Source organism: Phyllopteryx taeniolatus, chromosome 22 (assembly GCF_024500385.1).
Source record: "Phyllopteryx taeniolatus isolate TA_2022b chromosome 22, UOR_Ptae_1.2, whole genome shotgun sequence".
In the NCBI taxonomy this organism is placed as follows: Eukaryota; Metazoa; Chordata; class Actinopteri; order Syngnathiformes; family Syngnathidae; genus Phyllopteryx; species Phyllopteryx taeniolatus.
Window position 1 is genome coordinate 10,424,405 of NC_084523.1, and position 20,620 is coordinate 10,445,024.

At 50.3% G+C, this 20,620-nt stretch overlaps 2 protein-coding genes across 13 annotated transcripts in view; both read left to right on the forward strand.

Moving 5' to 3' along the window:
• Nucleotides 1–1,702: 1,702 nt before the first annotated feature.
• Nucleotides 1,703–7,993, forward strand: LOC133471797 (23 kDa integral membrane protein-like). 5 transcript variants are annotated; one of them, XM_061761771.1, is made up of 9 exons: nt 1,703–1,880; nt 4,562–4,618; nt 5,698–5,817; nt 5,896–5,970; nt 6,514–6,723; nt 6,808–6,942; nt 7,016–7,048; nt 7,461–7,544; nt 7,622–7,993. In XM_061761771.1, exons 1-9 carry the CDS (start codon nt 1,746–1,748, stop codon nt 7,712–7,714), a joined length of 942 nt encoding a protein of 313 aa, XP_061617755.1. In that variant the 5' UTR covers nt 1,703–1,745; the 3' UTR covers nt 7,715–7,993. The 5 variants fall into 5 exon arrangements, with proteins under 5 accessions (XP_061617755.1, XP_061617759.1, XP_061617757.1 ...); XM_061761773.1 differs by having other exon boundaries at nt 1,727–1,880; nt 6,628–6,723; XM_061761772.1 differs by lacking the exon at nt 1,703–1,880 and adding an exon at nt 2,987–3,156.
• Nucleotides 7,994–8,699: 706 nt separating this feature from the next.
• Nucleotides 8,700–20,620, forward strand: part of LOC133471785 (thyrotropin-releasing hormone-degrading ectoenzyme-like) — a 29,163-nt gene continuing 17,242 nt past the window's right edge. For 2 of the 8 annotated variants that reach the window (XM_061761718.1, XM_061761719.1), the window contains exons 1-5: nt 12,461–15,472; nt 15,564–16,065; nt 16,861–17,078; nt 18,643–18,934; nt 20,365–20,491. In XM_061761718.1, the coding sequence (XP_061617702.1) occupies nt 15,351–15,472; nt 15,564–16,065; nt 16,861–17,078; nt 18,643–18,934; nt 20,365–20,491 (1,261 nt within the window). In that variant the 5' untranslated portion in view covers nt 12,461–15,350. Of the gene's footprint in view, nt 9,827–11,805; nt 12,396–12,453; nt 15,473–15,563; nt 16,066–16,341; nt 16,601–16,860; nt 17,079–18,642; nt 18,935–20,364; nt 20,492–20,620 lie in introns of those variants that run through there. The other 6 variants (XM_061761715.1, XM_061761714.1, XM_061761720.1 and 3 more) reach the window with 6 other exon arrangements.

The following is a 20,620-nucleotide window of genomic DNA, read 5'->3' on the forward strand; positions in this document are numbered from 1 at the left end:
TCTTCCTGTGTCAGCATCTCGTTTCCTGATTCTGCTTCTTTTCCACTCGTTGCAGCTGCGACGACGTCATTCCTGAATTCTTTTTCGCAGCTGGATCTTTTCAACGACATCAAGTTGCAAATATTGGAAAGTTGTTGTTGACTCGCGGCGCCTTTGCAGACGAGGCGTCCGGTCGGGCGGCGCCGCGGGTGTTCTTTTGGCGCTCGTCTGCGCTGCCGGTGAGGCGCACGTGTGTCTCGTGCGTTTGTTTGCGTTGTCGCAGTTTAGCGCCGTGATGAGGGCGGAGTTGCGGGTCGGTGGAACGCGCCGGCGCCCCCTCGGGCCGGGAGCCGCTACGGCGCCTTTCTTCCTTCCCCGTGTCGCCAGATGGACGCCGCCGCCGACGACGAGGCCTTCGGCGCCGGCGTTTACGTCCGGGACCGGATGGACAAGCTGCGGGCCCAGGTGGGTAACGGCGACGACCCCGCGCCCTCTAACGGCCACAGTCTTGTCCGCAGGACGCTCGCCGCGACTCGGAAGGTGCCCGAGACCGGGGGGGGGGGGGACGCCGCTTCCCGTTTCCTGTCCGTGCACGCCACGCAGGTGGGTGCTTGCGAGCGTGTGCGTGCAGTTTGTTGATGTGGTGGACGTTTGATTGAATTTGATTGAATGTAATCCTTTGATGTCCATTTTTCCGTTGTGGTTTATGGGCCCGTCGGAAACTTTTGACCCGAGGTATGTGCGTGAGAAAAGCGAGCGAGGGAGCCGGTGGTGGTTTGCGCACGAACAGATGATTTTCTGATGTGAAATTGTTGACCATCGAAAGCCGTTATGGAATGTTTTTTTGTTTGTTTATTCAGTGCGGCGCTCGACCGAGTGGGCCGCTGCTCGGGGACCGCCCACTTCAAATGGGAATTTGGGAAGGGCAAGCATTTGTCACGTTTGTCTCACAGGCCCGCCGACGACCGCTCCGGACACGTTTTCCATTCCGAGGTGTCCGACACGCAATCGACACAAGACAAACGCAACAGAACACAACATGGCACAACGCAACCCAACAGCAACACAATCAAGTACCGCGTTTTGCCTTATGGCTGTGTTTTTGTGTTGATTTATGTCTGGGTTGTGTATTTGTGTGGTGTGTGTGCCATGTTCGGTGTCCGGTCGCCAGCCAATCGCAGCATAATTTTCATATATTTCATATTTGTGAAGGAGAGACAGCTGTTGTTTTTGAGCTCACGAATCCGTTCCAAAGTTGTCCTTCTTCTTTGGTCCACACGGGGGAGACGAAGAGTCACGATCGGCTTTCACATAACTTGACGCGCGTGTCGTTTTTACGTACGTGTGCGCGCGTGTGTTTGTGTTGACTTCCTGCTGTGTGTTACTGCCTTTCCACATCCGGTCTTGTCTGTTTTGGGTTTCTGACACTTTCAGGTTGGCACATGTTTGAAAACCTCTTGAAACATGAAAGCAATTTTCAACATTTGTGATCCCAAAATGCAAACGTCGCAAGTGTTTTGAACGTGTAAAACACCCACGCTGTAATTGTTTGTGTTTTTATTTCAAGCAATTTGTCAACTGTTGAACACAACAAAATGAGCGAAAGATTTTTGAAGTTGCCCAAAATCACGACTGACTCGTCTCTCTCTCGCTGTGTTTTTGCCAATTGCGGTCGGTGTCCGATGGTGGACTTGGACTGCATGTGACGATATTGTGCAAGCGAGCTTTCATCCAGGAAACCCAAGACCAGTGAGAGCGGGCAAGGAATGAAGGCCGTCCTTTTCCGATTGTGCGCGCGCGGGCTAACACGATCCTCTCGACCGCCGGGACGCCTGACTTCTGCCTCCAGGCCCGCAGCGGGCGACGTCGCCGCGGCTCGCTCCCCGTTTCTCCCACACGTGGTAAGTTGACTCGTTAAACAAACGAGTCACTCATTTCACTCTAAACTTTGTCCAACATGAAAAACACTTGAAGGCAGACATGACTTTTGATTCATTTCAATTCCATATTAATTTCACCCCCTGTAATCGTCTTCCGTAGCGCTTCTCCTCACGTGCGTCGCGGGCGTGCAGGCGCCCGTCTGAGCGAGAGGCGGGTTACACCCTGAACTGGTCGCCAGCCAATCACAGGGCACAGAAACAAACAACCAGTCGCACCTACGGGAAAATTGGTCATCGGCCAACCTAGCGTGCATGTTTTCGGGATGTGGGATGTGGGAAACCGGAGTACCCAGAGAAAAGCCACGCAGGCACGGGGAAAACATGCAAACTCCACACGGATTTGAACCCGCAACCTCACAACTCCACTCGGCCGCCGAAAAACGTTGATACGAGCGGGAAAATAAACTGCGTTTTTCAAATCCCACCTGGGCCGTGCCGCATCCTGCCGGCCGTCGAAAGCGCAACACATCATTTCCTGTCTGAAGCGCTTACACGATAAAACTTGCATTCCTCAAATCCTCTAGTATTGTCCTTTGCACATCACCATGACGACAGCCAGAACGTTCGTCCGCTTGAAGGTTGCTTCTCCTGAATTTCCCTCCTGAGGGAACCGATCGAGACACGCCAGTCACGTGAACAATTTGCCGGGTTGTGACATTTCCATAGACCGTGTTGGCCACAGTACACGCGCACAGTCAAACGCACGCACAAACATACAATGAAACACGCGGAGGCATGCTCACACACGCACGCTCACGCAATCGGATATGGACACACCCGTGCAAACGTTCACTGACACACATGCGTACAGTCACAGTAGTACACGCACACGCACGCACGCACAGAGTGCCAGGAGGTAAACGCATTGTAGATGTACATCAGCTAGAACTTTGACAATTCCATCCGAGTGCTGCCAAAAAACACTTTTGAGGCTTTTCAACTCAACTTTCCTTCGTGAGCTTTTCTTGAAAATGACGTCAAAGCACGTGTGAGCGTGTTGCTAAATGGTCCCAAGTTGTGCGTGTGTTTTTGTTTCAGCGCGGAGGGGGGGGGGGGGGGGGGCGGTCTCTCTCGGCATCGTACCGCTGCGCAGGCACGGGCGCGCGTTTCTACCATCCTGACAAGCTGCCGCTCATCAAAGCAACGCGCACGCACGAGCTGCGACTTCACCTTCAAAATGGGAAAAATTAACGGCTGCCTCAAATGTCTTTTTGTCTTCTTCAACGTCGTCTTTGCTGTGAGTACAACTGCTTGCTCTTGCGCGTGTGTGCGCCACTCTCTCGTGGCGAGAAAAACTCACACTTGTTTCGGAAGTCACCTTTTCACGTGAAAGAGAATCCATTCCATTTTATCCATTATATTGGAAGCAAAAGTTGTTTGAAGGGATTTAATGATATCATATTTTGTGGTGTTAAAGTTTCCAACTTAAATCAGGACTGTATAGTGCACATAGGAATACAAATTGTCAAGGAATGTTTTGAAGATGGGGATGTAAAAATCCATTTTGAATCATTCCCCCAAAAAGTTTGGACTGTTACAAACAGTTATTTTATGGAATGTATTTTTCGCCGGTAACATTTACACGCAGGAATACAACTTGTTTTGAAAGAAAAAAATGTCAACGGGATAAAGTAACAATTTGTGATTTGGAAGCACATTTAATCACGAGGTGATCAAGTTTAGAGTGTGATCCGAAATGTACGTGATTACATCACCGTGCAAGTCATTGGTGAAAGAATGTTTTTAAAAGGACAAAAGTAAGTTTTTGGAACTTGTATGTTTTGAAGGAATCACGTTTCCAGAAGAATGGATGTCATTGCGTAACAAACAACACATGCAAAAAAAAACATCCGAGTACATTTCCACTCCCCCTCCAAAAACCCCATCTGGCCTCATTTTCTTTTCCCCGAAACACAAAGCCCACCGCCCCCCACGCCCACTTTCAAGTCAGCCAGCACTCTTCTTTTTTTTCTTTTTATGATCGTGGGGCAAACCCATTCTCCGTTTACAGCTGCAACGCTTCTGCGTTCTTTACCGCAGCGGGGGGGGGCACACAACACTTTCTACGTTTCCGGTTCTCCTTCACATTTAGCAAGTTGTCATTTATTTTTTTCGGGGGGCAAAAAATCCCGACCCGAGCAGAAGGAGCTGTCGGGCCGTTTGACTTTGAGATGAACGATGTCATCCTCTTGGAGTCCGCCGCCAGAACTCTCACGATGTCGTTACGCCACCTGGAGACCACGCTATCTTGCGCCAAGTTACCGTAGCCTCTGTTAGCTTATGCTTTTAGGTTACGTTACACGACTGTGTTCCGTTATGTTACGACGCGTTATATTACACGACGATGTTCCGTTACGTACACTATTATGTGACGCTGTTGCGTTACCTTTTGTTTTGTTCCCTTCAATGACAATGTGACATGATGACACACTTCCATTTTGTGTCATGTTACGTGGGACGACGTTATGTCACATGACCTAGCGTTACATTGCGATGCTGTGGCATTATGTTCCAATCCCAATACTGTTCCTTACGTTGTGACACATACCTTCCACTTGATTATGTTGGATTACATTGCCATTTGTGACAAAGGGGGCACATGTAGGCTATGTTTTTTTTGTCTGTTTGTTTGTTTTTTCCAGATCATCGGATGTCTGCTGATCTTCGGGGTGGTGAAGGCCAGCGTCTTCAGTGCGCAGGTAAACTGCACAAACGATCAGAAAAAGAACACGGCTTTTGAAGCTATCAAAAAACCGTCTACTTCTCATCCAGCTATGATAGAGCAAACTTTGAAAACTACTGTAAAACAACTCGTAAGACAGTACAAGTTTATAAAATGAAACTATTTTCAAAGCGACTGTAACGACGACCGGCCAGCAAAAAATTCAACCATAAAAATGACGACGACTACAACTACTGCGATCAAACAAACTACAAAAACAACAACGTATATGACCTCTGTCAAATAAATCGATAAAATGACAATTCAAATGCACAAGATCGCCAAATGAATGGTGGAAAAAAACAACTAGTATAGTACTGAAACAATGGCCACTGTAAATTCAAGTACGAAAACAACTCGTTGTTGCTCCTACAACACAAACTATAACAACAATTACTCTGACGAGTACTTTCAAATGACACGAAGAAAAAGTGGAAGAAGAAGTGGAAGAAAAGTGAAGTTCTGCACACGCGTTTCTTTTCACTTCATTTGAGGAAACACTCAACAATGTTTTTTTACAACGTGAAGCAACATGGGAAGCGTTGCGCTCGCACAAATGTTGTGAAAGTGTAGTATGTCCTGGAATGCTCGTGAAGGCCGTGCCGGGAAACGACGTCATTTGCGAGGACGGGGGGGGGGGGGGGGGGGGGCAATTTGCACTGCCTCTGTGCCAAATGTGAAACAATCCCCCCCCCCCCCCCCCCCCCCGAATGCCCCTCGCCACGAGCGGATTCATTTCAACTGAAATCGCGGTCCGATGGCACCAAAGTCAACAAATTCCATTTGGAGGAAAACGGCGCCAAAAGTCACGCCCCCAAAACTCACCACAGATCAAAAATGAAATGTTGAAAAAGATTCCAATCAATGAGCATATCAAATGCTCCAATCAACTATTTTAGCATTTTACGTTGAACTTTTCAAAAATGGAATAATAGGTCATTAATTACAAATACATAAATGAATGAATGATTTTATGATTTACAATTGTGTTGTATAAATCATCAACATATTTGATTTGAGCCGTTTGAATTGTGTTGCGGCGTGCGTGCGGATCAGCTGTCGGCGGTGGGCGCCCCGGGCCTGGGATGGGCGTGGGTGTTCGCCATCGGCGTGCTCGGCATTTCCTGTTTGGGAATCTACGCGGGAATATCCGAGAAGGAGCTCGCCCTCAAGATCGTACGTAGCCGCACGAAAGTCACGTGACAGTGCCGTGTGCGTGTGCGTGGGGTGCCAACTTGTTTGTTTGTTTGCCAGTTTGCCGGCTTCATGGTGGCGGGGATGGTCATCATGCTCATCTTCGGCATCGTGGTGGTCGTCATGAGGAACAAGGTCGGACAAAAATGCACCTTTTAGTGCTTGTGATGATTTCTGTGTTTATTTTAGCGCGGCGGTTCTTAACGTCGTCGGAGGTTGTGAACCCCGCAAACTCATTGTGAGGTTTTTCCACTTCAAAACGTACATGCGCAAATTCAACGGCGGCGGAACAACTTTTGGGGTTGTCGACGTCGGGGAGCTGATGGAAATTTCCATTCCCGAAAAGGGGCAGGCACATCACACGCATTGTGTAAAAAGGTGGGCGGGCACGGGCCCCCGGTGCCCCGCGCCGCCTCTGTACACATTAGATGAGCGCACGAGCGGAAGCGTGCCGTGTATTGGCCGCGGGGAAAATCGCTGTTCAAAGGGCACCACCGGCGAATGCCGGATTTGACTCCCAAATCATGAACCCGACGACGACCTATCATGGCATAATATTCATGGCATGTGTGATTCTGGAACGCGGTCTCTTTCTCTTTTTCTCCCTATTTTCCGGCTGTGGATCTCCGCGATTGACACGTTTTTCCACCATTTGCTTTTCGTGGCACTTTTTGGAAGGGCTTCGTGTCGGCGTGCATGTTCGGACACCGTATCCCTTTCGAGGGCAGCCCGCATTTGCGCTTGTCGAGTGACCCGTCGTGTGGCTTTTTGCCGTCTGCGTCGGCGGCGAAGGTGAGAGACGGCTTCCACAGCACCTCGGCCGAGGTGGCCGAGCCCTTCATGGCGGAGGAAGGCTTCCAGGCCGTGCTTCGGCAGCTGCAGGAGAGCGTGAGACGTTATCGTTTGCGTTATTGATATTACGACAACACGTCGACGCTCCACTTCCATAGCCGACTCGCGTGTCTCTCTCAGGCTCACTGCTGCGGCTTGGTGAGCGCCGGCGACTGGGGCGACGACATCCCCGCCTCGTGCGGGTGCCGACCCGGATTGGACGGCTTCGGAGGTTACGGACTCTTCGGACATCCCGGATGCAAAGCCCGACCTCAGGTAGCGGCCGCGCTGACCGCTTTTAGCGCCTCGCTCGCTGACGCGCGACTGACCGACGCCGTTTTGTTCGCAGGGAACCACGGGCCCCGATCACATCTACCAACAAGTAAGATTGTCACTCAACTCCCTCACGTCGTGTCCGTGGAAAAGTTACACAAATTCAGGCCCTGACACCGGTTTCACCGATCGACACCAAATCTGGGGGGCGTGTCTATCGTCGTAGGATGCCCGAAAAGGTCTCAAGGAGCCGTGCCCGTAAATCAGTCGTTTCGCTTCGAAGCGGAGTCCCTCGTCACCCGTTTCAGCGATCGACGGCACATTTGGTGGCGATATCTGCAGTCACATAACTGCACGCGTAAATCGGTCTCAAGGACCCATGTCTGAAAACAAACAGGAAGTCAGCCATTTTGCTTTGAAGCAGCCACTTTCCAGTTGAAATCAGATGTGCTAAATACTCATTTGTGAAGCTCAACGCCGCCGCGTCGTTAACCATCGGACGTCACTTGTCGTCCTCGCAGCCCTGCGCCGAGGTCCTCATCACCTACGCCGACTTCTTCTTCAACATCATCATCGGCTTTCTCTTCGGCTTCGCCGTCACCGCCGTGAGTCGAGCCGAAGTCGCGAGTGCGGTCGCGCCGGTCCGGCCGAGGTTGTAACCTTTGTGCGTGCGTGCGTGTAGCTTCTGGGCCTGCTGGTGTCCCTCCTGATGATCCACCAGGTCCGACGTCATGACCGCGGCGCCGCTTCGTCCATGGCCATGAAGGCCTACTGAGACGGCAAGATCTGCGCTCGATGATTTTTTTTTTTTATGCTCGAAAAATTCGAGAATCTCTTCAGCCACCTGCACTAGAACGATTCAACGTTGACAGTCCGCTTTTGCTGCAAGTTTTTATACCTTTTTATACCATTTAACAAAAGATATAGATAGAAGTGTTAAGGAGACAAACTGTTTTTATGACATTTTTGAAAAATAGAACTGTTATTTCGTGCCCATTTATTTGTCTGTGATGTCAGATGGACAACATTAAATTGTCTTTTTGTGTGTGTCTGATCAGTTGACGTCATATTTGGCTTTTTTGACAATATGCTTGCGGTTCACTTTTTGCAGGCTCGTTGTGCGAATCGTAAAGTTGGAATTTATCGCAGGAATTTGCAGACTCGCGTTGCAATAAGCGCAAGCCAGGAAGAGTTTGTAAAAGGGTTAGCGCTCGGGAAAAAAGCTCAAGTGCAACGCGTCTACTGTAAAGCAGAACATCGTTAGGCTGCCACCGCGAGTTGTAATCCCTCCAGCGGGGCCACGTTGGGGAAAAAGGCAAAAGTGCGCCACGGTTCCGGCGACCCCAAGTGGACAAAAACAATACCTGCACCTCACGTGCACGTTTTTGTATGACTATTATATATATATATATATATATATATATATATATCGCGAAATGATAAACCCAATATGTGCTGGTTACTTTGTCGATTTTGGCTGTGGAACGTTCACGTTACTGATCGTTCCTGACGTCACTTCCGTACAATCCACGTACTTTGGAAATGACAGCAAACGCACAATGATAGGACACGCCCCGCTGCGAGATGATTGGCTGCTGCGGCCAGGTAGGAAGAAATGACCCTTCCCAGGATGCATCTCGCATTGGGACGAAATAAAAAGCGGAAGTCGGGTTTCTGCCGTTCCCGCCCGGATGCGGCAAGCCAATCATAGTGCGGCGGGGCGTGTCCTGCCGCGAAATCAGGTGGAATCCAGAACAATGCTACAGAGAGCTAAAAATGTGGCAGGAAAATATCAGTCGATTTGATTTGTGCTTCTCGTGAAAACAACTTGTACTTCCTACTTGCTGTACTTCCACACATTTTGTACATTTTCAGCAAGACAACAAGATACAAGCTCTTGTTTGAAGAATCTTATACAGCCAGTGGGAACGAGCTATATTAGCAGATTTCTTTCACCTATTTTAGGAGCAGACTGTCTTCAGTGAAAAATCTGCCAATGGAAGTAGTATGAATTGACTTGATAAGATTCTTAAAATGTTTCTTGAAACAAGTCTTTTGTTTTGAACAAAGTCAAAACTCTTAAAACAAATACGGTCAGACGTTTTCATTTGATAGAAGATGAATTCATTCACTCGGGAAAGTTTTTTGGGCGTGGCGGTGCAGCTGTCCCTGTCAGCCACCAGGTGGCAGCACAGCACAATCTGTTCGTCTTGAAACGGACTTCAACCACCAACTGGCAGCTACCAATTATTATGACCACGATGACGATAATGAAACACTTCATCATTCACGTTGAACGTTTTGTTGGGTGATCCACCAACCTAAAATCCTCCACGAGCAACAAGAGACCAGGTGCCAAAATGCGCTTTTTGCAGCTGCTGCTCTGGTCGTGGTGTTGCGGCCCTCTTCCGAACTCACGAGGTGTCAAATAACGTTTTTGCCTTGTTTGCTTCTCGCAGTTCGTGTCCCGGTTTGTTTTTTCTTTCTGTCTGCTCTCTCGCACTCTTAAACCTCGTTCTGCACGACTGCAATCTTTCACTAAATAAGCACAGAGGCAGGAGACAAAAGTCCTCCGTGACACCAGAAAACCTGCTCCGGCATCAAGAGCTTCACAGTTTGAAAAGGAGAGAAAAACAAAACAAAACCCAAAACCAATGGAGCCGGTCAGCACGTGACAAACAAATTGAAGAAGACGGCCACCTTCACTTTGAAAAACAACATTGAAGCGAGCGAGCGCCTGCCCGTGTATTTGTCCATTTGTGTTTTCGTGTGTGTTGAATATTGTTGTCATGTGTAACTGCAGAACCTTCCGCCCACAACAACCTGCTTGTGATCTGAGGACCGCGCAGCCACAAGCCTCGTGCGGATCCTGCAGGACCTGCATGAAGTCAGTGCAACACACACGCACGCACGCACGCACACGCATCAAACGCTCCACTGTCGTGCTTGTGTGTGCGCTGATGTTCTGCTCCAAAGAAGAAGAAAATGATCAGGAAGTGGAAAAAAGGAGAACGGTGGAGTAGCAGTGTGTGTGTTTAATGAGGCCCACACGCACACACAGAGGCCAAGGTTTTTGTCCTAAAATAGCAGCTATCAATCAAATTGTTTGTTTACTGACAATATTTCATCGCTCAAATGAGGCAGAACGTTAACGTTAGCGGCTGTATTAGCATCACACGTTAGCTCCTTTGGACTGCGCCTGTTTTGTGTCCTCTGTGGTGTGCGAGTAGCTGTTTTATAATCCCTTTAATCCCACTTGACACTGATCTTTAATTCAAATATCAATCACCAACAAACTGGTTCTCCTCCGCTGCTTTTCTCATCTGACTTTGCAAGTTGACAATGACACACGCGGACGCGCGCGCACACACACACACACACAACGTCATCCCCTTTTACAAGTTGATGGCCAACTGATCCAACAGGCAGAAACGCACACAGACACCAGAATTGTGCGCGTGCGTGCATCGAGCCTCATGAGGACCTTGTGGTGACATTTTGTAAATTGAGCACTGTGCAAACACACACACAGTTTAAACACGACCCGCGTGAGTGTGTGAGACAAAAGAAGAGACGCACTTGTCATTATGTGCGCGTGTGCGCGTCCCCTTCCGTCTCCTAACCCAATAAAACGAGCGCACTACGTGCATGACATTGCGCAAGGACAGCAGCGCACTGCTCCTGAGACACACACACGCACTTACTGTAGATGTGTGTCTGTCTGTGTGTGCGTGCGCGATTGGGATCAGACGACATTCCCCTGCAGGCTCGTCTCACTTTTTATTCTCGCGTATGTTCAACATTCACAAGTCCTCCATTATTCATTGTGTGCGTGAGTGTGGAGCCACACACGCGCGTCAAGCTGTCTCACACGCGCTCGTCAGGCGTAAAAGACTGTTTGTGTGTCATTATGTGCTGCGACTGCAACGTGTTTTTGTGTGACGGCTCATAGGATTTAGCGCCGCTCTGTGTGCGTGTCTTGCTGTTGAGGTCTTGACCTTGGCTTACTTTCTGCAAAGATACCAAAAAACTGAAAAAAGACAAGGAAATGGAACCGCTAAAGAAAAGTCATTGAAAAGGAGAGTTTGCAGCATGCTGTGTGTGTGTGTGTGTGTGTGTGTGTGTGTGAGGCAGGTTCCTCTCATCGTCGCTTCCTAATGAGATTTACTGCTGGCTGGTCTTTCCAAACACACTCGCGCACATTGCTGATTTTGTTCTTTCAGTGGAGCATCCCATAATAATCAGGTTTCTGTCAAACGTGGTGAGCTGTGTGTTTCCATGGCTATGGGGAAGCTATGCTAATAAATATCGATCGAATATGAACCGAGATGAAAATATGGATGACAGTGATTGATAATAACGGATCAAACATGTTGTGAATTCATTTAGTTACATTCATGCTAAGTGGAGGAAGTGAAAGTCAATTTATAAATATTGAATTTGATATGGCCCTTGCACAATTGCGTGTTTGCGTGTGGACCTATGAGGGGCCGTTAGGGACATTATTCAGGATTAGCTCTCACACTTACTATTCAAATGCTTTCACACACACACAGACGACTATAGGGCTCTCATAAACACAACTCAAACTCTCTAATGCGCACAAGTCTTGCTCTCATAAGACACTCAAACACTCTCATAAACACCACTACCAAAAAGATTTACAATGTTCACGTGTGAGCATGATTGACATGAACCCGTGAATACCAGTGACGTGTGCGAGAATGTGATTGACATGAACGCATTTGAGGAGTCTTTATGAGAGCTAGACTTGTGCGTATGAGAGGGTTTGAGTTGTGTTTATGAGAGCCTTTCAGGAGTTTGTGTGTGTGAAAGCATTTGAATAATAAGTGTGAGAGCTAATCCTGAATAATGTCCCTAACAGCCCCTCATATGTATCCTTAATCCCTGCACACACACACACACAGATTGATACAGACATGTTTGATTGCATTTAATATTCAATCAAAGTCATGCATGCATGCATGACGTGTTGTCACCGAACGTCATATTGTGTAACCTGGAAGTATTATCATCCACTTTCGTGTTGGTTGTCATGGAAACGACTCATACGTGTCCAGCCCGTCTCACACGCGACAGGACAAACACGCAGAACAATGAACACAAACATGATTGACAAACGAACAATACGCAACATGGCAAACGCGCACGTGACCAAAACACAACATAACACGTGCACAACCGGACAAATACACAAGGAATACATAGGCGACGTGGCAAACAAAATATGACCAATTCAACAAAGAAAGTTCCAGAAAGACAAGAAAAGAAAACTTCAACATTTGCACTCAAAACTCCATTGGTGAAGAAAATCACAACAATCAGCGCACGCGGTCAGTATTGATCTCGCAGCTGTGCTTTGAGGAAGGATCGATCGCTGCTGAAGCGGGCGGCAAATTCCTCCCATCAAACTCGATTTCAACACATCCAAAAATGTGAGTTTTACACGACAAATTGCGTGATGAACACTTTAACACACCTTTAATCAGTGGCTGCTTGCTTGTGTGTGTCTGTCAATGTGGAAGAAATGTGTGTTTGTGTGCATATATGGGAATGCAAGTGTGTTCACAAAACTCATGTACGTTTGTGTGTACGTGTGAATTCAAAGTGTGTGTGAACACAACGCGTGTGGTGGCTGACAAGTAATTAGTGCAGAAACCACACACACACACTTAAACACATTGAAAAACACAAACACAAGCCGTTGACACGCACACACGCAACCAGGCAGCAAAAGGGTTAAGAGGGGTCGCAGAAGGCCATGCGCTCAAAAGTCTTTGTCACTTTGATCGACGACCACGCACACACACAAACACGCACACGTTAAGAAGTTCAAATGAGGTCGCCATTTTGTTAAGTGGCCAGAGCCCCAAAAAATAAAACATAAACACACAAAAAGTGTTTCTTTTGCATCTGAACAACTTTGTGTTAGTGTCGCACAATGACTGATGACATCACACACAGGAAGTGAAAAAAACAAGAGAAGGATTAATGATCTTAGCTTAGCTTCAGACGTGCGATTAGCATTTAGCTGACTTAGCTAAAGTCGGCCTGCCGCTACCTCGATACCCTGCCGACACACACACTTGCACACTTCCATTCAGACACTCACTCTCACACGTGAGCACACACACACACACACACAGTAAAGCCGTTAAAAGTGAGATTGTTGAGATTGAGATTGGCTGCTGGAATAAAAACATTTGATTTGGTTTCCCTGGAGGGAGGAGTGCCCGTGCGCGCCCCTGGGGGCGCCGGCCTCGTTGCGCCCGCTCGTCCGGTGTCCTCCCGTTGGCCACAACAGCATGCTGGCTAAACAATGAAAACCTTGAGAGAGCGTGTTTGTGTGTTTGCGTGTGTCCTGTCGAAGTTGACGTTGCCGCATCCATCGCTTTTGCCGACGTGGAACCTGAAGGGAAAAACGAGCGCGTGTGTACAAGCGTGTAATTGTGTGCGCGTGTGCTGCGTTCGCGGTCCGTAAATAATAGCGTCACCTCCCACACGAGCACGCGATACAAATCCACTTTCAACACTTACAGACGGGTTTGCTTTGTGTTGTTGTTGTCGTTGTCATGGTGACACACACGTCCGTCCAATGGTGTGCTTGTATTTCTCACTGTCACGCTGGTTGCCATAGTAACGGCAGCGGTGGGGTTTTCGGGGGGGGTTCTCAATGAAGCAGGCGTGCGTTTAGCTCCAATGGACGGCTAACTCTCGAGCAGCTCCAGATGCATTGTGGGTACCGTGGGGCCAGTTTACTTCATGTGGCGCACGCGCACGCGCGCCGTGCTGAGTTACGGCGCAATTTGCAGAGCGAGAGCTTCTCACTGATGACCCGCCGCCGGCCTCGCTATTTATGATCTGGCGACGCCAGTCACAGCGACTTGGTTTCCTTTTGATTTCTTGTTGTTTATTTCTTTCTTTGTTGTCACGCTGACTTAGTTTTGTATTTATTCGTCGTGCGGGAGAAAGATTGTTTTGATGTCGTGTTGAGTCGTTATCGGGCAACCGCGCGCACTCGCGCTCCGGCTTTGAGTTGCCGAGCGGCCATTTTGTCTCAATGTGTTTAGCCTAGCGGATGAGCTAATGAGCTTCGCCTAGCCTAGCGCACTCGTGCCATTGCTCACACACTCACGCGCTCGCACACACAAACTGAAATTCACACACACACTTGCACGCTCATGGACCTTGCTTCTTAGTTTTCTCGTCATTGATTACTTACGATCACGTCAACACATTCAGACGGGGGAAGAAACACGCTCGGCTACGGGCGCCTAGCAAGCGTTCCAAACTGTGCCGATCACTCGGAACCGGCGCGTTTCGAGGAAGACTTAGCAGAAAGCGCCGAAACCAGCTGCGGTGCCCACTATTTTTCCTACGGCCGTCGGCACCTCAACCGCTAGCAACCCGTTGTGCGCGTGCGCGCTCGGCGTCCGTCTTGCCGAGGCAGGCGAAGGTTAGCGAGCCCCGCGCTAGTCGTCCGCGTCGTTGCCCTTTGTGAGTTAGTTGGTTAGTTCATGAGTTCATTGGTTTATTTTAGCATGGGTTGGTTGCTAAGTTAAATCGGTTGACTAATCTTCATTGGTCGGTTCATGATTTGGTTGGGTTAGTCAATGAGTCACGTTGTTAATCGGTTAGTTAATGTCGAAGCGAGTCGGTTAGTTGGTGAGTTTGGTGGTCGGTTAATCTGTTAGTTGTAAATGTTGTTGACTTGATATGCAAATGAGTCACTTGGTGAGTTAATTAGTTGTTTGATGTTCATTGGTTGATGAGTTATGCCGTGAGTAAATGAGTTTAAGGGTTACGTGAGTTGGTGCACATGTGACCTCGTCCCTCGCCGATGGGACACCAGGTGGCCCCTGTCACGTGACTGGCCGGTGCGCTTGGCGGTGACGTGACGTCACAACTGCGTTTATTTGCTTTCGTTTCAAATCAAAATGCAATCGAGCAAGTTGACATAAATCGTGCGAAAAGTCTGACGTGCTCGTGCGTGTGCGAGCAGGCGGGCTCCGCGTGCACGCGCCGCCTCCTCTTCCTCCTCCTCCTCCTCCTCCTCCTCCTCGCTTCGGACGGCGCGGCCACGTCACGGCGCACGCGGGATGCTTCGGCTTTGTTCCGCGTGGACACGAAGCAGCCGCCGGTCGCGGAGCGGACCAGCGGAACCGCCGCCGCCGTGCTCGGGATGACTCGTCGGTTCCGACCGAGGCTTCCTGCGTGACGCTTTTTTTTTTTTTTTTGGGGGGGGGGGGGGGGGGGGGGCGGCGTGGAATAATAATCCTAATTCTTATTTTTGATGACGCTCGCAGGACTTGAGAGTGGAAGGGAGCGATTTGAAAAGCGAAGAACGTCAGCCGCTTCTTGCTGGACTTCCGATCATCAATTAGCGGACGATGCACGTCGAGGCGCAACAGAAACATTTTGGGGGATTCTTCTTTTCTTGCAATAGAGCGACAGCGACATTTGCTCATCGAACTAATCATAAGAAGGTAGTCGATGAGGATCACGTGTCAAGGTATCATTTGTTAACGCGCTGGCGGTCATTTGCGTATTGGAGGCTCATTTGCATATTCATATGTGCTGACATTGAAACTCTCGCCTCAAAGCTCCTCTTCCTCTTCTCCCTCCTTTGAGGCCTTCTGTGACCCCCTCCAATCCCAGCAAAGTTCGAAGTTGAAGCCGGCGGGCGCCATGCGCAACGGGCGCGGGACGTCCGAGCAGTGGGCGGCGGCCGCGCCCGGGGTGCGTCCGCGGGCGGCGAGCGTCCGCAGGCGTCTGGTCCTGGCCTTCGCGCTGGCCGTCCTGACGCTCGTCGCGGTGACCGCCGCGGCCGTGGCGCTGGGGGTCCGCTTCGAGGAGTGCGGGGGCCCCGAGGAGGGCGCCGCCGCCACGGCGGGGCCGGGCCGTCGCGGCGGCGAGCGGGCGGAGGAGGAGGCGGCGGCGGCGCCGTGGCGGGCGAGCCGGCTGCCGGGCTCGCTCAGGCCGCGCCACTACGACCTCCGCGTGGCCGTCCGCATGGACAACTTCACCTTCGCCGGCGACGTCAGCATCGACGTGGAGTGCGTCAACGCCACCAGATTCGTAGTGCTGCACGCGCACGCGCTCCAGGTACGCACACGCCACACTTGACGCCCGACCTGTTGACGTGACCTTACTCGAATGCCATACTTTCCCGTTTGACGCCATATTTGCTTCAAGCGTCGTTTTGGCCGCGAGAGACGTCCATCGCTTCCTGTTTGGTCACGAGGTTGACTCTTGATGAGCAGCTGTCAGTCTGTCAGCACAGGCCCGCCCACTTCCTTGTGCGTGCGTGCGTGCGCGTGTGCGCAGGTTTATTCTGGTCATTTCCTTGTTGGGGCTAATTTAGTCTTTTCAGCTTCATTAGGTTTTGCTGTCGACGTTTGCGCGCCCGCGGGCAGGCTAACGTGACGGCAGCTTCCTGTTGCGCCAACGCGCCCCGCAGACACCAAGGTGGCGGCGGCGGTCGTCAAGAAGATTCGAGTCTTGAAGGAAGATTTTAGCCCCCAGAGAAGGTTCTGGTCCCCAGAAAGCGTTTTAGTCCCGAGAGAAGGTTTGAGTTCTGGTCTGGAGAGGAGGATCTGGTCCGGTGATTGTCAACCAGTGTGCCGCGAGTGCTCCTCAGGTGTGTCAAATTTGACTTGACTGCCGAAGAAATGATTTATTTCCAAGAAATCCCGTATCTTTACTGATGCCAGTGGGCCATAGCGACAGACGGAACAAATCAATGCTCTTCTCTGAGATGCCAGCAAGTACGCGCAGTCATTCATGGATCCACGTTTTGTGACATTTTTGAGATTTTTCAGTTGTAAAACGTGTGCCTTGGCGCCATCGAGGTTGGAAATCGCTGATCTGGAGAATGAGTCCAGTCCTTTGCGTTCGCAGGTGTCCAGCGTGTCGGTGACGGCCAACAGGCCGGGGGGCGGAGCCGTCCGCGTCCAGCGCCACTTCCTGTTCCCGGCCAATCAGATGCTGGTGTTGGTCCTCCATCGAGAGCTCAAAGCTCCCCGGACGTATCGAGTCAACGTCACCTTCGACGCCGCCATCGAGGACGAGCTGCTCGGATTCTTCAGGAGCTCTTACACGCTCGACGGGGAGAGGCGGTACGCGCGCACGCACACAACTCAAACACTCCCGGACGCAACTCAGGCACTCTCACGCACACTACTGGAATGTTCTCACACAAAGTCAAACAGTCCTTTTCATGTTTGCGCTCTGACGGAAATCCTCTCATATTCTCATGCACGTGTTGTCGTGGCGCGTGAGATGGTTTCAGCCGTGTGTGTGTGTGTGTGTGTGTGTGCGTGTGTGAGAGGTAATTCCGAATAACACTTTGTTTACTGCGATGCCATTGGTTCATTTCGCGCAGCCATTCCCAACCTTGATGGCGACAATTGAAAAATGTCACCAAAAGTGGATCCATTCATGGCTGCACGTTCTTCCTGGCATGTGACAGGAACGCATTTCTTTGTTGCGTCTGTCGCTTTGCCTCGGCGCCATAAAGAAAGAAACAGGATTTCGCTCACGGCGCACCGGCCGGGAATCACTGATTTGGCGTTAGCGTTGTAGCTGCTGCAAAAAAAATTCTTTCTTGGCTCTCATCTTCATCGACAAGGTCCCAGAAAAACGCCTCCCTTCCTCCCTTCCTTCCTTTCGTACATCCGACTTTCCTTTCTCTAATCCTTCCATTTCTTCCTTTCCCTCATTGTTGCTTTCTTTCCTTTTCTTCCTTTGTTCCTTCCTGAAATCAGTTCTTTAATAAGTCAAAAGTACCTGCTTTTGACCCAGTGTGTGTGTGTACATGTTACACACGCATGTGCGTGTGTGTTAGTTGTAGGGATTAGCAGGATGCAGCGATGCGAGTAAAATCACAAGCTAACGTGATTGTGAACCTCAGGACAGTTGAAACGCGTCAGTGCTCGGAGGTGCTCGAATTAATGGCCGCACGCACGCACGCACGCACGCGCAGTCAGACGAGTGTCACGTGACCTGACAGTCACATGAAAGCAGCAGACGACGACGACGTCGTGGTTTCAAAACAAAATCAGTCGGATTCTTGTAAATGGATGACAAATGTGTGAACGACCGGTCGTTAAACCTCGCCTGGAGTTTGTCTTCTTTTTTTGCGAAAGCCGACCCGCGAGCTGCGTATTTTTGCACCGAAAGTCATGACTCGGCGCCTTCATCCGCTTGCTTTGTAAAATGATACGCGCTGTAGAATTCAAAGATGTCGCAAAACCGTCGAGTCATGATCTTCTGTGTGTGTGCGCGAGTACTTCCTGTGCGCTACGCACAGGCAAGATCGTTCCCAATGAAAGGAAACATTGGCAATTAATCTGATAATCATCAGATTATCCTGCAAACAATTTGACTCGTCATATAATGCTGTTTAAAAAAAAAAAAAAGAAAAAGTCTCATCCAATAATCCTGCAATCAGTTTGTGACTCGGCACATAATCCGACCAACTATATAAAACAAAAACCATGTGACTCATCATAATCCAGACATCAGAAAACATGGCTGTGATTTTTCAAATAATCTATAACTCATCAGAGAATCTCTTGACTCGTCAAATGATTCAGTCTCATGTAATTGATCAAATAATTGATTGTGTAACTCCTCCGAAATTTCCCGTGTGTGACGCGCAACTTGCGTTGTGTCGGTCAGCTACCTGGCGGTGACCCAGTTCAGCCCGACGCACGCCCGCAAAGCGTTCCCGTGCTTCGACGAGCCGGCGTACAAGGCCACCTTCTCGCTGAGCCTGCGTCACGACCCGCAGTACACGTCTCTGGCCAACATGCCGGTGGAGCGCGGCGGCGGCGACGACGACGACGGCGGCGGCGACGACGGCTGGACGACCCGACGCTTCGCACGCACGCCTCGCATGTCCACGTACTACCTGGCCTGGGCCGTGTGCAACTTCACGTCCAGAGAGACGCGCGGCGACGGCGGAGTGGCGGTGAGTGACGCGTCCCGCAGTCTTGCCTTTTGCGTTGCGTAACGGCCCCCGTTGTGCCCCCTATTATGTCCCACGATGTCGGCTTTGCTATCGCATCATTTTCCCCTGATCCCATCATGTCCAATTGAGTTTCCTAATGTTGCCACGATGTCCCACCACGTCTGAGCGTATCTCACAGTGTCCCCGATTTGGTCGAGACCGAAAGGCGTCGTGACTACCTGGAGAGACGACGTCATCAAATTCCGACTCCAGGAAGTGGAAACGGGTCACCTCCTGTTCTGGCCAGCTGCGCCGCGTTAGCGCACGCCACGCGACGCCAGCTGCGCCATGTCGGCGGCGCTCCGAAGGGACGCTTTTGTGCCGCTTTGGCTTCTTTTCCAACACGCACGCACGCACGCACGCACACACGCACTCTGAGTGTAGCTGGAAGAAAACGCCACAAATGATCGTTGCACGCTCTCATACTTGTTCAAGCTTTGGTGCTCTGCGTGTTGTCACGAAGGTAACAAATGCGTCAAGAGACCAGCGCGCGTGTGTGTGTGTGTGTTTGTGGACATCGACGCTATTGCTAGCGTTAACACGATGCTCAGCGAGTGGGACGTTGTCCTCGGCGGAGGTAGCAGGCTTTGCGCGTCCGCTCTTTCGGAAACTGACGAAAACATCTTATTTGACACACACACACACACACACGTGTGTGTGGTTTGGAGGCTAAAATGAGCTGCTTGCTAACTTGTTGGCGTGCGTGTGATTCATCTCCTCCTCCACGTTGCGCTTCTCCTTTCTCCTTTTGTCTTTCAAGACAATGTTGATCAATTGTGACGTGACACTGGGCCCGATTCACATCAGCCTGAGTTTTCCTTCCTCTGATTCGGCAGCTACGCTGAGTGAAGATCCGTCATTTTCAAGCGACAGCCGGACCCCGCTGTGCGAAACACTATCGTGTCAAAGTACTCGCTGCAGCTCGGCTTCAGCTTCCATTTTTGCAAATGAGTGGAAATCGATCATCGGATAATCGTGCAAACAACAACCCGTTTTTATCAGATGATCCCCTTGAAAGAAACGTGATTTGGCAGCACTGAGTGGTTGTCATGGTGACGAAAGACCGAGCCGTCCCCGGAAAGCGCAAATTTGGTGAGCAAATTCCAGAATTTGTCCAGCGGGCCTCTTTCAGCATTCGAATTTGACGGGACGCACACACGCGTGCGCACGACAGTTCTGCGATCGAAGATTTGAGGCCGTCGACGAGCGACGCGCATTTCCCATCGTGAGCAGAAGGTGCAATCGGTTTGTTTGTGTCACGCTGACATTTAGTGTCGTTTGTCTGACTGGCGACCAGTCCAAGGCGTAACCCGTCGCCATCTTTGAGGACGTGCGGATGGCGGCGTTGCTGTTTTTCATCCCGTCTTTTTTTTTTCTTCTTCCGCCCGTAGATCCGTTTGTTCGCGCGACCGGACGCCGTCGCCAGCGGTGCCGGCGACTACTCGCTTCACATCGCCAAGAGGCTTCTGGGCTTCTACCAGGACTTCTTCCAGGTCCAGTACTCGCTGCCCAAACTGGGTAAGCGCACTTCACTTCCCTTTTGTCTCTTCACGCGTTTGTCGCTTTGTGACGGACACGCGCGTCCAGTCTGCCGCGCCGCGCCGCTCGCTCGTCACATTTTGGCTAATTTCCATCCTCCCGCCCACA